This window comes from Crocodylus porosus, unplaced genomic scaffold, assembly GCF_001723895.1.
Source record: "Crocodylus porosus isolate Cpor-Errol unplaced genomic scaffold, CroPor_comp1, whole genome shotgun sequence".
Classification (NCBI taxonomy): Eukaryota; Metazoa; Chordata; order Crocodylia; family Crocodylidae; genus Crocodylus; species Crocodylus porosus.
Window position 1 is genome coordinate 120,389,373 of NW_017728943.1, and position 17,178 is coordinate 120,406,550.

At 45.6% G+C, this 17,178-nt stretch overlaps 1 protein-coding gene across 8 annotated transcripts in view; it reads left to right on the forward strand.

The window, feature by feature from the left end:
• The first annotated feature begins 15,198 nt into the window (after positions 1 to 15,198).
• LRP11 (LDL receptor related protein 11) overlaps positions 15,199 to 17,178 on the forward strand; it is a 32,464-nt gene continuing 30,484 nt past the window's right edge. For 2 of the 8 annotated variants that reach the window (XM_019550085.1, XM_019550090.1), the window contains exon 1: positions 15,205 to 15,824. In XM_019550085.1, the coding sequence (XP_019405630.1) occupies positions 15,311 to 15,824 (514 nt within the window). In that variant the 5' untranslated portion in view covers positions 15,205 to 15,310. Of the gene's footprint in view, positions 15,825 to 17,178 lie in introns of all 8 variants that reach the window. The other 6 variants (XM_019550088.1, XM_019550083.1, XM_019550086.1 and 3 more) reach the window with 6 other exon arrangements.

Genomic DNA, 17,178 nt, shown 5'->3' on the forward strand with positions numbered 1-17,178 from the left:
GCTGACTTCCTGCCCTTTGGGCAGGGGGCTGGACTCGATGATCTCCCGAGGTCCCTTCCAGCCCTAATGTCTATGAAATCTATGAAAAGACTGTTTCCTATAAATATATCATGCTGCACAGCGAGTCATGGTTGACATTATGATGCATCAATTTTTTTCACCTAGATTTTTCTGCTATAGATGTGGGGCAGCTTCCAGCTTTACAAAGCTTTAACAAATGCCCATCACAGCATTTTTATGCTGTCAGTTTTACCTTCTCCTCAGACGCATAAAAGCCTTTGCTGGGATTTCAAGTGGAATTGTTCACTCGTGAGTGGACAGAGAGGCCTCAGTCTCACAAATGTCAGCTAAGTAAACAGTCTGGAGAGCTGTTATGGTCTAGTGCAAGGTTGAGCAGAGACTGTGTGTGAGTAAAAAGTATGGTTAAAATATGCAGACTCATGGAAAAGCAGAGGTCCACCTTTACTGTCATAGCCATTCCCATAACAACTGTAATAAATAGCAATTCTTTCCTAACTCTCTGTAATGAAAGTCGTCTGGGATCTGACAGTCAGGTTCAGTTTCTACTTTTCATATACTCAGTAATAAAGGTCCTACAAAGGAAGTTAGAGCCATAGTTACAGGTACACTGCCCTGAGTACCATCTCCTTCTCTACAAGGTAGGGTGAGTAACTTTTTGCTTATTTTGACAACAAAAAATATCTTTTAAATTGCTCCCTGCAAAAATTTTTCTCTTAAACAGGCTTGCATGAGTTCTGCCTGCCCCAATGAGAGATCAGAGTTTTCTTCCTCCTGATACTATTGGTACCTCCAGCACCTGATCCTAGTTTTTAGTGCAATGTTTCTGTGTTTCCCTGAAACAAGCTACCCAGTCCATCCCTCAAGAAACACACCTTTGTAGCCTTGTATCCCAAAACTAGAGTTACAAGATTAAAACTAGATTTAGAACAAGTAGTGAGTTAGGAATGGCATAGTTTCAGTCTACACTGAAGTTGTATCAATCATAGCATAGCTCCACACTCTGAGACTTGATGAGAAAATAGTAGTAACGGAGTGTAAAGACATCTGTTGTTTTTTTCCCCATTTTAAAAGGCATTTGATTTGGATTGGATGGATGTGTAATGAAAACAATTACATTTATATTGTATTCCAGATGAAGTCATTGCCATTAAAAAGTTACATGTGAAGTCTCCCTAATGACTGTAGAAAATCAAGCAATGGATTCAAGTCAAAGCTTGGCATGACTTGTCACCACCATTTTACATCATGTACCTAAGCTGCCATTAAGGATATTAGATTTGTGGGCATGCATGACATTGAATTGGATGATAAAGTGATTATGTAGAATTAAGCTCCTTTGCTTAAGCAGATGACATCACACAAGTGGCAGACATGTTTTGAGTTAATGATAATGATGTTCTTTTTTACCTGAAAAAATTGATCCAGTCACCTTGGGCTTATAATAAATGCCAAAAATATACAGTGGTGGTGTCTAAGTAACTGTATAAAGATCAAAGTGTTGAAATGCAGCTGTGGGGAAGTAGTAAAACATATATGGGTTAATTTATGGGTAGTTATAAGAATTTTTAAGGAGAGTAGGTTGTGAAAGCAAGGCTTAGGAGTGGCTACAATTAAAAAGAGTAGGATGATAACAACACTGCAGAAAATCATGAACATACATCAACTCAGGCTGATGGGGTAACCACTAGCTAAATGTCTGGACATCATCCCCAGAGATATGACCAAACTGAACTACATGAAGGACCAAACCCTGAAAAGGCACAAACAGCTATGCTGCATTACTACCTGTGTCTGTAAAGAGGTTTTGGGATGAAAAGGAAAAAAAGCACCAGCTCTTTGTAGAGTCAATAGAATTAGGAAAAATAGCCAATATAATTGGAAGAGAAAGCAAACTGGATTCCATTCCCATTTCTGCATCTCCTGAATAAATTGTTCACTAGGTTGTCATCAGCTAAAACCCCATATGATTGGAACTCAGGGAATGATTACTAGGTCTATGATTCTATGATGTTCACTTTCTCTCTTCTTCCACAGAAGAACACAGGACAAAAAAGTGATAAAAACTAATTTATCATTGAAGGGAGGTGACTTGAATATACTTCTTAGAGTAGGTGGTGACAGTACACTTAGTTATATTTTGCAACAGAAAACTTCAAGCACTTGGTGTGGGTCCTGCACTGACAGAAGTGTCAAGTCCTTTTTAGATCCATTCCCTTACTCTCACTCTCACAAGTTAAAAAAGGGCAGTGTATGAGAGGAGTATAAATGTGTCAAGTGCACAAATCAAATGCTTAACTACATGCATTTGTAGTTCACCATCGTTCACCTTACTTCTGCTATTAGATACAAAGACTCACTTGGTAGCAATAAACCATCCTTGCCATAAACATAGGCTTGGTTCCCTGATACCATGGTGCTGTTGTTCATCATCATTTTTCTACCTTGTGCAACATCCCATATCTACTATGAGCAGAGCAAGTTACCAGATAGTACATCTACTGCAACAGGAGAGCAAATTTACCATAAAAAATGAAGTCAAGATTAAGAGGACTATTCCAAAAATAAAATGGCATGTGGATTCAGAGGCAGGTTTGGGGCATAGAGACCTCTCATGGTTACTTTCATTCAGCTCCTCATAACAAGAATCACTAAAGGCCAAGTTCCATTCTCACATTCTCCCACTAAAGTCTATGGGAGATGAGTTCATGCAGCTAATTACAATCCAAGTGACATATTTTATTGTTTAGGTAACTAATACAGAGTTTTCAGCAAATATGTAACCTTAGTATGGTCGTCGTCATCTTTGTATTACTTTGGAATCAGCCTAGAAATATCCTTGGCTTAATCATGCTGTGTTTTGTTGATCTCCATCCAGAGTCATGACCCCCGAACTAAGCCCTCCGATCCTGTTCTGGGAATGAACTGGCTTCAGCTACTACATAGATTGGGGCATGCAAAAGTAACATACTATAACCTTTGCCCCACCTTAGTTCCTGTCCTGTGCCAAGCACAGGGTGGCCAGACTTAAGAACCAGAACCTAAGTTAAGACGTCATTATAAAACATTATCAGCCTTCAGAAAATGCTGAAAATGTTTCCAAATTTCTGTGCCTGAAGGATGAAAATAATTCACTTTTGGTGAGAAGTAGCAGGTAGTTGGTCCATAACGGAGTACAGAAAAGGAAACTCTAGGTGCTGAGCTTCTGAAATTTTCTACCTTTTCATAGACATGTGTGGTAAGTTCCTAATGCCAGCACTGAATTTCATGGATCAGATTCTGATCTCACTTAGGTTACTGTAAATGCAGAGTAACCAGTGACTTAAAGATTTAGGACTTATTATGAGTACTCCAGTGTATGTGAGATCTGAACGTAGCCCACTACCCTTCTGCGACGTGATTCTTCATGCAAAAAGATTCTGATAAGATGGGAAAATACCTCTCCTGGGTGTGTCTGAATTAATTTTTGTAATTTCTTTTTAAATGTCTCATATTCCCTCTTGAGGTTGTTTCTTTAATGCTTCAGACATGGAGGTCTTTATGTATTAATGACTTAACTATTTTCTGCTTCCCTTTCCCCCTTTGCACTACATTACCTTCCTCAAGGAAGGGTTCCAAGAAGTGGGCACTGACCATCACTCACTGGCAGCCATTGGTCTCAGGAAACTATGGGGATTTCACCCTTGGTAGGTTACCAGATACTACCACAGCCTTTTGAGTGACTGAGGGGTCCGATACATGACAGGAAGATCCTCTGGCAAACTGCACGCACAAATTCAGTTGAGCTTGCACTGGCACGTTGATTCCACTGGCATGTCAATTTGCCTTGAAAATTGATACCTCTTCTCTAGCTCATCATTGACCCTCTCCATCTCCATCTCAACCACTGACCAAACAGTTACTAAAGTTGGATCCCGTGTTGGAAAGAAAACCAACATTTTCAAGAACATATCTCTAACAAGTGGGAGTCCAGGGCTCAGTTGAGTCATTGGCCCACCCGCTTGTCTCAGGGCTAACTGCCCACCTACCTTACCTGCCACACCTTTGATTAAACCAATGTAAAGTTGTTAACAAGGTGAGAGGCTGCCCATTTACTTGCCCTGATGCCAAGGGCCCATATATGGCTCCAAACCTCCACTTGTACCGTGTCCAATGCCTTGCAGATGGCATCTGTGGCCTAACACCCAGCCTATAATCCTGTGCCCTCACATTGTAACTCTCAATGTCATTTACTCGGGGCTCCTAGCCTCTCCCTTTCCTCAGGCTCCCTGCCCAGCTTGGGACCCTCTTGGTCCCCTGTGGCAGGGCGCTAAGGCACCTGCTATTTGTAGAAGGGAGATAACTACCCAGGTGCAGGTTTCTAAGGCAACCAGAGGGAGCTAGTGACCCACACCTGCCAGTGGTCAGCTGACTGGAAGGGGCAGGGCCTGGCCCACATTTAAATTCCAGGGCTGAGGCCAGGCAGGCAGTTCCCTGCCAGCAGCCATGGGGGAAGGAGCTCTCCCAGAGCAAGCAGAGGGGAGAGGCCAGACTGCAAGTACAGCTTTGAGACTGGGGGAAGGATGGAGCACCTCTGGTGGGGCAGGAATAATGTTATAGCCAGATGACTAGGATTTATGTTATAGCCCAGGAGCTTGTGTTTTGGTCTGCTGTTTTTACCACAGAGCGAGACAGGGCTGCAGCAAGCCCGAGCACCAGAGAGGGCACAGAGTGAGACAGGGCTGTGGGGAGCCCTGGAAAGATAAGGGGGCTGAAGGGTAACAAGGCCCCATACTGGAGAAGGCTAGAGCCTCAGAGTCAAACCCTGTGTGGTGGGTTTTGGACGAGGAGACCTAGCTAGAGAAAACAGGGGTCAGATCCGAGTGGGCAAAAGACCCCAATATACAAAATACAATAGGCAGTCTCCCACTCGCAAGAACAACAACAATAATTTCCATCAAGACGTGGCAGGTAAGTAGAGGGTGGGACATAAGAGTTCCAAAGCAGAGTCCAAAGGCACCCCATGTAATGCGCAGATTAACAGGGAAGATGGCGTTGAGGAGGGCAACTTGTTACATCTCCTCACACCCCCACACTGGGGGCTCATCCTCTGCCTGACACTGGGCCTCAATCCCCTTGGCCCAGGAGCTTCACACCCTGCTTCTTCATGGGCCCAGGGCCCCATCCCCCTGGGAGCCTCACACCTGGCTCCTTCATACACCTCAAGACTCACTGTGAGCCTGGGCTCTGCCTCAGGTCCCTTGATATAACCTTGGCCCTACCTCAGGCCTCACTGTGAGCCTGGTCTCTTGCTTTGTATTCAGGGTGTACTCCCCTAGCCTTTCCTTTCCACAGGGTAACCCACAAGACAACAGGGGCTGAGGCTTTCTAGCACCCCAAATTCACCCTTCACTGGGAAGGCACAGGTGTGGCATTTCCTGGAAACTGCCCCACCGCTGGCAGTCCCACTACACCATCCAGCCCCAGCAGCGGAGTTTTAGGTCATGCCCCAGGACTAGGAACCTCCAGCCGTCTCCATAGTTCCTGCTCTGTACCTCCAAGATGTTATAAGCAGCAGCTTTAGCTGGGTGATGCTCTCTCTGTCCAGCTGCTTGCAGCAAACTGCTGGCTCCACTGTTCAGAGTCTGTTCTTATACCAAACAGCCGGGCCCTGTTCCCAATCAGGCAGTTGTGCCTGACTGGGAGTGCAGCCACCTGCAGGCTGCTCTGCTGCTTGCCCTTGCCCTTATGAGCAACAGAGCACAACTTGTGCTGTTACAGTATCCCAGGTGGCTGATTCCAGGATCCAATTCCATCCTTGATGACTGCCACTAAATCAGAAATTCAAATTCAGTTACCTGACATACCTGTACTACAACTCTCTCCATGCCAGCCTCCATTCTGAGATCTCGACTTGTTCACCTTCTCCACAGATACCTAGGCTTTGGTAAGTAGATTTGCAGTGATGGAAGGGGAAGGAATAGTTGGCTTCAGCAATTCCTACAGCCATGAATGAATTTCACCCAAAGGTAAATAAATTAGACAAATAAGTGAACCGGAGAAGAATGTTTCTCTTCCCTCATCTGCCCCTTTCATTCCCTTTCTTAAAAATAGGTTTGAAAAATCTCTCTTTTCACCAAATATTCAGTGCTTTTGGCATCATAGGACCTGGTACTATACTACATGCTGGGCGCATCTACCCATGCAATTAATGCATATGAATCAACTCTGGTGCATATTTCATATGCACATGAAGAAACTCCACAGCAGGGTGGTACTTGTTTTTACAAGTACTACCCTGCTGCAGAGTTTATTAGTTTTGTGTACTCCAATAGGGCCACACATGCAAACACCAAGATGTTTACCGCACAGTTAATTAGTCAGCTGCACAGTAAACATCTCCCGTGGAGGCACCCACTGTCTGCTAATACTGAGTGGTCAATTATGCAGTAGCTGGGCAGAGAAACAATCAAAGCACATACAAATAAAATGCAAGTTAAAATAATCACGTGACTTGCTCAGCCTGGGCTTTACTACTGCTTGTAGTTAGGGGGATCTCGAAACGGTAAAAGTCCCAACCTTTCTCTTTTTCTTCCTTCAGAAAGTAAAATTCATTAGAAAACGACAGAACACAACAGTGAAGCCATCTATCATGTTCCTCTCTAAAACACTGCTGTTAACCCTAATTCCAGGCTAAACTCACTAACTGTTGCTGCCCTAGGTTTGGCTCTCATTTTCATCCAAACTACAAATAAAATATTATCAATTCAATTCATACATCAGCAAATTGTTCAAACCTAGCCAGCAATCAAACAATCCGCTTCCAGCATACAGGAAGATTTACATTTTTCATGTGAGCGATCAGTTGACAGATACTCACAAACAGGTTAGAAAAGAGAAAAGTTGTTTAACCACAGAATCATGCTGATGACAGATTTTATGTAGATAAGGTTTGTGTGATGTGTTTATTATTTACAGAACATTTTGAAAAGACAGAATGAAAAGTGAGGCATATTTATTTTTAGAGTACGTTTTTGAACAAAAATGGAACAGCTAGTCCTGAAGAGTGATCTACAGATGGAAACAAATATGGTGCTCTTCCTTTCAGTCCCCATACCCATCCTTCTTCTTGCCCTCTCCTCTCATTTTGTCTTCTCCTTTCCCTGTCTTTTTTCCTGTTCTTTCCTATTTTTATATTTATATAAAATATAAAATAATAAAAGCTAAATTAAAAAAAGGAAGAGGGTCAACCACACATTATCAGGGGCTTCCATATTTGTTTTCCTGTGCAGTTTGAATATACCCAGAGGTGAAAATCAATTAAGGAAGCTCTTTAAACATGAAGGTTCATGTGTTCTGAAACTACCTATTAAGCAATCAGTTATTTATATTTAAGGACTAAATGCATCATTTAGCCATCATGTTTTGAAAGAACAAACTTGCAGTTTCTTAATCTGTTCCATTTTTTCATGAAACATCTGTTCTGACATTAAACTGGTGTACATGTAAATAACATTCAAAAAGTTCTGTGTAAGGATGAATAAACCTAGCAACTCATCTACATATTATCTAGCACTGATGCCAATCTCTAGCATCAGTGCTTGACAGCCAGACTGTTTTACAATTACATTTCAGTGACAGATTGAAACATATAATACCTTTTATTGATCTGACCAAGTGATATGACCTAGAAAAAATAATCTACAATATTCACAATAATAAAGTATAAATGGGCATGCATTTAAACATAATGCAAGAAGCAAGGGTAACTTATTTAAATATAATGAACATTTATCCATACTCAGCCATTATGGAATAGCTATTTGAATAATAAATAATAAACTGCTGCTAACTCTGAATAAAACTCAAAATGACAATGAATGTAACCCCTTTCAAACTATAAAAATAACATATAGTTGAAATAAATATTTTGACCCAAGAGGAAATCATGGACAATAGGCCACATTTTCCTCTTAATTACACCACTGAAAAGCTGGATTATATCTAATGTAGTAATATGTTAAAATCAATAGAAAGTTGGTCTAATAAAAGATATCGCATCTACCCAAAGAACCTTGTCTGCCTATAGAATAATTATACATTTAGTTCCAATTCAGCAAAACATTTAAGTATGAGTTTAATTTTCATAGATACCAGGGTCAGAAGGGACCTCAGCAGATCACTGAGTCCGACCCCCTGCCCTGGGCAGGAAACCATGTATGTAATCCCATCTCTACTAAACAAAATAGTTCAGTTCATTGCATACTTCAAACATGCTTAAACTACCCCAACATCTGCTGGGAGGAGCAGCCAGCTGGATCTGACTGTTCATGTAGGTTCTTAACCTGCACACAGGACCTTCACCTAATGGATGAGGTATATGGTCCCACTAAGGGAAATGCCTTACTGGACTTGGTGTTTGCTACAGGGGATGACCTGGTGGGAGATCTGCAGATACAGGGTAACCTAGGGGTGACCACCAATTGTTAGAATTACTATCTGGCGAAAGGTAGGAAAGATAACCTGTAGGGCAGAAGTGCTAGAATTCAGAAAATCTAACTTCAATGAGCTCAGGAGATTAGTTAGCACAGCACTGAAGGACAAGAGCATTGGTGAAATGGGAGTCCAGGCAGGGTGGTCATTCCTCAAGGGAACAATCCTTTGGGCACAGAAGGAGACAATCCCATCGCACATAAAAGGGGGCAAGAGGGCCAAGAAACCCTCTTGGCTGAACAGGGAAATCCAGGAAAGCCTAGAGGTAAAAAAAGAGGCATACAGACCGCAGAAGGAGGGGGTAGCCACCAAGGAAGAGTATACCTACTTGGCTCGCACTTGCAGGAAGTCAGGTAGGAAGGCCAAAGCAGCAACAGAACTCAGGCTGACAACAAAAATTAAAGACAACAAAAACTCCTTCTTCAGGTTTATAGGGAGCAAAAAGAAGGCTCATGGTAACATAGGACCTCTACATGACAGACTAAGGCAATTGGTGACAGATAAGAGGGACAAAGCTGGGCTCTTCAATGAGTTTTTTGTTTTTGTATTCCTGAGCACAAATCAAGACACATCTCCCAGTTGGACTATAGGTAGGCACAGGAGGGGCACCAACCTACCAACAGTTAGTGCCGACCTAGTGAAGGGATACTTGGAGGGTCTGGATGTGTTTAAGTCAGCTGATCCAGATGATCTTCATCCAAGGGTGCTGAGGGAATTCACCAGTGTCATAGGAGAACCACTGGCACAACTGTTTGAGCACTCGTAGTGCTTGGGACAGATCCCAGAGGACTGGAAAAGGGCTGATATGATCCCTATTTTCAAGAAGGGGAGGAAGGAAGATCTGGGTAACTATAGGCTGGTTAGTCTCACCTCTATCCTTGGGAAAACTTTTGGAAAAATTATTAAGGATTACATTTGTGGGAGTTCAGCAGGGAAAGTAATGCTGAAGAGCAACCAGCACAGGTTCATAGCAGGTAGATCCTACCTGACTAATCTTGTTTCCTTTTACGACCAGGTCACAAAATGCTTAGATGCAGAAGTTGAGGTTGATGTCACTGGGTTTTTAAAAGACCTTTGATACGGTGTCTCATCACATTCTCATAAATAAACTAAGCAGCTGTGACGTAGATGATTACATGGTCAGGTGGGTGGCAAATTGACTTAAGGGACACACCCAGAGTGCGGTGGTGGATGGATCAGTATTGACCTGGAAAGATGTGGGCAGTGGGGTACTCCAGGGTTCAGTCCTTGGACCAGTGCTGGTCAGTATCTTTATCAGTGACCTGGATGAGGGCATGGACAGCACTCTGCCCATATTCATGGATGACACCAAATTATGGGGCAAAGTAAACACACTGGCAGGGAGGGAACGGATTCAGGCAGATTTGGACAGATTGGAAAAGTGGGCAGAACAGAATAGGATGCAGTTTAACAAAGATAAGTACAAAGTGCTGCACCTAGGGAGAAAGAACCACCAACACACTTACAGGCTGAGGGATGACCATCTCAGCAGCACAGCAGCGGAAAGGGATCTTGGAGTCATAGTCAACTCCAAGATGAACATGAATCATCAATGTGATGAAGTGATCAGTAAAGCTAACTGCACCCTATCATGCATTAGCATATGCATGACGAACAGGTTTAGAGAGGTGAAACTTCCCCTCTATGTGACATTGATAAGGCTGCAGCTGGAGTACTGTGTTCAGTTTTGGGTGCCACACTTCAAAAGAGACATGGAAAACCTTGAGAGGGTCCAGAGGAGGGCTACTCGGATGGTTAGGGGCCTGGAGGTAAGGTCCTATGAGGAGAGATTAAAGAACCTGGCTGGCTTCAGCCTCCACAAGAGAAGGCTGAGAAGGGATCTAGTGGCCATCTACAAATTCATCGGGGGGGCAGGGGCGGGGACACAGCATGGAATAGGAGATGCTCTGTTTACCAGGGCACCCCTTGGAGTTGCTAGAAATAATAGCCACAGACTGACAGAGAGCAGATTTAGATTAGACATAAGGAAAAACTTCTTTATGGGTTACTAGAATCTGGAATGGGCTTCGAAGGGAGGTGGTGCTCTCCCCTACCTTGGGGGGCTTTAAAAGGAGACTGGACAAGCACCTGCCTGGGGTCACCTGACCCCACTGCTCTTTCCTCCCCAGGGTAGGGGATCAGACTCAATAATCTACTATAGTCCCTTCCAACCCTAAAAATCTATTAAATCTATGAAATTTCACTCCAGGTTCAAGTTTCACTCAAGTCAATTATTTATACAATTTGCAAATATTTTTACATTTTTTTATCTGTACTTTTTAATTTCCAAAATGTTTGGATTTCCTCAAAGGAAACATTTTTCTATCTGATTAATGTTTATTCACTACAAAAGGAAGCAAAGTCTATGTTTCAGTGGCCTCTCTAAAATGATCTGATGTATGTGAATTTTTTGAGTTCCTAAAAAGCAGGTGCTCACACCACAAAACTGCTACCACTCTAAACAGCAAATCATGAGTCTCTTCTTCTTTTCCATCAGATTCATATACAGTTTTCAAGCTTGTTGGCAGGGCAATGGAGGGAAGCTTCTACTGGGTAGGCTGATGTTGTACCTGTCCTGTGAACAGATTACTTCAGTCTCCACAGACTAAAGTAATGTGACTTATTACTTTCAGAAACAGTACAATTAAGCTAGCTTTCTGAGTCACCAAACTGACATGCCAGAATTTTGAGGAGTCGAAGCAGAGCTAGGGGTATCTAAACTCCAATCTGTATCTGAATTTTGTGGCAAATGTATTTGGGCCTGTTGCAGCAGCATTAGCTAAAAGAGCTCTACTCCTAAGGTCAGTCTTCTTTATGTCAAGGACCCTTCTTGGCCCAAGAATATGAAGACGTTAAAGGAGGATTAAAGCTAATTTTGCCTTTTTCTATTTCGGCACCAACTTCCAGCAAGGAGAATTGGCCCAGATCCCACTGACATCTGCCATTTACTTCAAAGGAGCCAGAACTTTACCCCTAGATGTTTGACCATTTTATTCTTTTTAATTTCAGGAATAAATGATGCTGAATCAATTATTATATCATTATTCTTTATTTTCACTTGGGAGCTATTTAAAACTGAAAAGAGTGGCATCCAAAGATCTTATTTTAATGAACAGTCACTTGTATTTCACAGAGCCTTTCAATATTTCCAGTAATATATGATAGGATCCTATGTTTGATATAAAGCCCTCAACCTGATGTTATTGTTAAAAAAATAGTATACACCCTCCATTTTTTGGATGTAGTGGCATGCCTCAGCATCTCTGAGTAATAACCATTTGTTTTTCCTCATAATGCTACTGAAGCATTCAAAACATCTCATGCTGCAGCTGTAGCAACAAATCCAAGTCATTGTCACAGGCACCTCAACTTAGGCATTGCCAACTTAGGCAGAGAGGAGGGGGTAATCAAAGGTAGCTAATGGGAAAAAACTAATGGGTACATATGTGTCTGATCTCTCGTAACTCAGGACTCACCCACCAGGGCTCCTCTTCAACTGGCTACAGAGTCCAGATGCTTTTTCTCGATCTCCTTCTGCCCCCATATATCTCAGGAGTTGCCCTTGGTGCTGTACTTTGAATTGGATGCTGCTGGTGTTGTCAATCAGATATGCTCTAACGTATCAGGAACATAGGTGGATATTAATCACCTCCTCACTCCAAATAGATGTTAGGATGCAAGGTACCAAGAAGCTTGATCTGGATCTTTTTTGAGTGCACACAGGGTGTTTCTACATATGCAATGAATTTTCTGCACAGAAAATTCAGGCTCATTAAAGTACCCCCCAGTGCATGCCTGCAATTAGAGGTCTGGAGAACAGAGCATTTGAAGAGAGGTTGAGGGCCATGGGACTGTTCAGCCTGGAGAAGAGAAGACTCAAAGAGGGCTTAGTAGCAGCCTTTAAGTATGTAAGGGGTGAACATCAGGGGCTAGGAGAACACCTGTTCATCAAAGCACCTTGGGGGAAGACTAGGAATAATAGTCATAAACTAATAGAGGATCGCTTCAGATTAGACATTAGGGAAAAACTTCTTTACTGTTTGTGTGTCTAGAGTATGGAATAGACTCCCCCCAGAGGTGGTAGAGTTAACTTCACTGGGGATCTTCAAAAGACAACTGGATACACACCTTGCTGGAGTCATCTGACCTCAGCAGTCTTTCCTGCCTTGAGCAGCAGGGGCTGGATCTGATGATCTCTGAGGTCCCTTCCAGCCCCTAACTCCTGTGAATCTATGACTCTATAAAATTGGGATGGGCACCCACCTCCTGTGGCCCTCTGCTGCCTACGCTGACCAGAAACAGCTTGTTCCCAGGCAACATCTATGCATACAGTACAGTGCATTAGTTAATGTGCCGTTTTTCTTGTACCTGTATGTACAGGTACTAAAAAATGGCACATTAGACTAATCAACTCTGCAGATTATGTATGTAGATGGTGATGCTTTACTGCGCAGTAGATTAGTCTAATGCACAGTAAAACATTTTGTGTAGATCCACCCACAGGGTCCTTAATCTTGTTTTCAAAATTTTTTTTCATTTGCTGTCCCCTAAAAACTTTTGAATAGAGGTGTAGACCCCTTTGGATTGCAAGTGTGGGTATTTATTTACTTTTGATTGATCATAGTCATCTTTTGCGAACCCCTTAGACATCATCTGCAGGCCCCCAGGAGTCTGCAGACCCCAGTTTGAAAACTACTGATCTATGCATTTAGGCACATGCACAGGCCAAATGAGACGTCCTTATTCAATTTGTACCCCTCAGCAGTTTTGGAGCTTATGAAACAGGATGAAACAGAATGGTCTCTGGGCTACTGAGTAATTACAACATTAGAAGCTGAAAGGAAGAAGCAGAAACAGAAGAAGGAAAGGAATACTCTTCCCATCAAAAGATGAGGAATGGCTGCTGGGGATTGTATATTTGTGTGCAAAAAACAGCGAAACCACCATTCAATTATAAATCCTGAAAGTTGAGCTTGATTTACAGTGGGTAAAAATTTTCATTTCAAAACTTATGGGCAAATCTGGCTTTTTCTCTAATCCAAAAACAGGCATATTTTCTTCCCAAAAACAGGCATGACTTTATCTTCCCAAAACAAGACAAATTTTCAACCTGAATTTTGCTTCTGGGTACAACACAATGAGCAATGTCCAGGAGTTTTGCCAAATTTCCATTTTGCTTTTTTTCCCACATTCAAAAAACTGCCATTGACTTCAATGATAACTTGGCCCCAAAATTTTATGACATTCATTAATGAAAAACAGCAGTTAACAGAAAGTGTGTGATTTGTGCCTGCACGGGTTGACAAAACATCTGAAATAAGTTTTGTGATTGGCTCGTGGAGTGACGTTTTAACATATCAAAAGAACTTTTAAAAAATCACATTTACTGAATCTTATAAAGAACTACTGATGTAGCCAATTTGGGATGTGCTAATTGCAGTCCAATCTAAATTTCTATGAAACCTGTAAAGGGACCTGGTATGTGGGGAATATTACTCTTAATAAAAATAGTTTACATTTTCCTAAGTGTCTGATATGTTCCAATGAATACTAAAATGTTTCATTCCCTTCATGGGCATCCAACTCCTATTGAAGACAATGGGAGTTTTGTATATGAAATAATTTTGGATCACATTATATGCACTTTACCTGCATGTTATATGCACTTGATGGTATATGCATTTTACCTGCTATTTTGCTCCACCCAAATCTGAGAGGGCGGGTGGCAAATTTAAGAACATGCACCCACACCAAAGTGAAATTTGGGATGGGTAGGAAAGCAGAATCCCATACCCAGTGAAAAGAATTGAGAAGATCTGTTCACAACTTTAGATCACTTGGATAAGGAGAGAGACATCGTGTGGTTACTGGGCCCAGCCCCCCTGCTCTGAGCAGGAAAGGCTGCTGGGGTCAGATACAGACAGTCCTCGGACTTACGACACAATTCGTTCCTGAAAACCATGTCTTAAGTTGAAACACCATAACTTGGAACTGCTTTTCCCATAGAAACAATGCTTTAAATAGGGGTTGGTTCCTGAACCAAGGCCAGATACCCTATATTCACCAAAAATACCCCAGAATTTTGTACTCAATCAATTATAGATGAGTAATATAACTACATTAGTGTATTTATATTGTAAATAGCAATCACATTGATTTGGAAGGACTTATTTGAGTTGACTTTACTGGACTTTTTGAAGGGCTCCTGGCTGGAGTCTTCTCTGGAGTCGTGTCTGCAGGTTTTTCTGGAGTCTTGTCTGCTTTCTTAAAGAAAGTGTCCAAGGGAGTTTGGACAGAAGTTCTCCAGGTTGATGGGCGACACAGTGAACTTGCTTGCTGGCGTGGTGTAGCATCACATCAAGAGTCCTAAAGTCAAACCTGAGGTCAGAAAGTCAAAACAGGGTGTCAGTTTATGTGCCCTAAGTGCCATTGGGTGTAACTCCAAACTTCTTAAATCGAAGACTGCCTGTAACCCCAGCAGCTGGGGCTAGGTGTCCTGAAAGCTAGGCAGGAAGTTGGCCTGCCCCCACCACCCTGCTGCCCTAAAGCACCACAGGGCCAGAGGCTCGGGGCGCCCAAGGGAGACCAAAAAGACCCTCCCGTGGGCGTGGCCAAGGCGAGTGGGCGGGGCCGGGCGCCCAGTTCGGCGCGGGGGCGGGGCCTGCGGGCTCTGTCCGGGGCCCGCGGTGCTGAGCGCGCGGCTCCTCCTCCCGCCGGATCATGGGCCTGCTGCCGCTGCTGCCGGCGGCCGCCCGCAGGCTCCGGGCCATGCAGTAGCGGCGGGCGGGAAGCCGGGGCCATGGCGCTGCGGCTGCTGCCGCTGCTGCTGGGGCTAGGGCTGGCGGCGCGGGGCGGGGAGGGCGCGGCGCCCCTGGCCGAGCTGCGCTCGCAGCTGTCGGGCGTGGAGTCTCTGCTGGAGGAGTTCCGCCTCCAGCTGCAGCCGGGGCCGGGGCCGGGGCCGGGCCGGGGCAGCGAGGGCTGCCGGGGCAGCAGCTTCTCGGCGCGGCCCGACGCCATCATCCGCACCAAGGACTCTCTGGCGGCGGGCGCCACCTTCCTGCGGGCGCCGGCGGCCGCGGGGCCAGGCTGGCGGCCGTGCCTGGAGGCCTGCTGCGCCGAGCCGCGCTGCACGCTGGCCGTGGTGCAGCGCGGGGCCGGGGCCGGGGCCGGGACAGGAGCGGGGCTGCGCTGCTACCTCTTCGACTGCACGTCCCGCGGCCGCGCCGTCTGCCAGTTCGCGCCGCACCGCGGCTACAGCAGCTACAGCCTGGGCGCGCCCGGCCGCAACCGCACGCAGCGCCCGCCGCAGCCCGGTAAGGGGGGCCGCGCCGGCCTGCGGGCTCTCAGGAGAAGGCGGGAGGGCTGCACCTCGCCCAGCCGCAGCGTCTGGGTGGTTGGGCCGCCGGTCAGTGTATAGGTGTGAGGGGGTGGATATAGATGTACATTCGTGTGGGTGTGTGTATATACATCTATTTGTGTGTGTCTGTGTATATGTGTGCACCCTGGGACATGCCTTCTGCTTCAAAGAGCAGGGCTGGCCTCTCCCCTCTGCTCTCTAGGGTGGGGGTGTGGGCAGATGCTGGCCAGCATGGCTCCCTAAGGTGGAGGGGCAAGGTGGGGGCTTATTCCCCCCTCAGTGGCGACAGGGGGTACACATGCACACCCCACTCTGACAGGCCACACTCCCTGCTCAGGTGACTGGTTGCTGGGGGACATTAGTCACCTGTGTTCCCTCCAGTCTCCACCTGGGGGACCACAACCAGGGTCTGCCTGGCTGGAGTGGAGCAGCAGCCTCTGTCAAGGTCCCCCCCTCACTGCTTCAGTGGCATGGGCAGGGGGGTGTCCAGACACATGGCCCCACCATCCTCCTGCACTTGCCTGGGGCTGGGGCTGACCTGGCCTGGCCTGCAGGCAGTGCTGAGAGCAGGTGTGGAGGAGCAAGCCAGGGTAGCAGGGCCAGGGCCCTTCCCAGCTGATTACAGCTCCTTGACAGGCCAGCCCACACACAGGCAGTGGCTGGCTGGGCAGTGGCCTGGAGGTGACACTGCTGCAGCTGCAGGTAGTCCTATTGCAGCCAGACTGGCCGTGTGGGACAAGTCCTTCATGTCTGTGGCTGCCTGGGCCAGCTGAAAGGTGCTGGCAGGCCCAGAGCCTGACAGCCATCCACCACAGGGGCTCATGTGCCTGCAGTCACTGCCACCACCATTGCCACAGCTCCTGCATGGTGCTCACTCTTACATCTGTAGCTGCCATGTGAGATGGATGAGTAGGCACTATGCAGAAGGCACAGCAGCAGAGGTGGCTATGGGCACACGTACCCCTGCAGTGGGCAGCTGCTGGGCTCTGGGCCTGCCGGCACCTCCAAGCCACCGTGAGTAGCCACAGACACGAAGGACTCATCCCACACAGCCAATCCGGTTGCCAAGGTGCCCCCCCACAGCTGCAGCAGCATCACCTTCACACCACTGCCCAGCCAGCCACCACCCGCGCACCCTGGGCCAAGCTCTCATGGAGCTGTAGCCAGCTGGGAAGAGCCCTGCACCCACAGTACAGCCCAAACTGGCCCTGCTATCCACCCACCCACCTCACCCAGGGCTGAGCTGAGCCAGCTGTGGGCACTGCTGAGGGTCAGTGTGGAGGATCCAGCCTGAACTGGGCCAGGCTGCA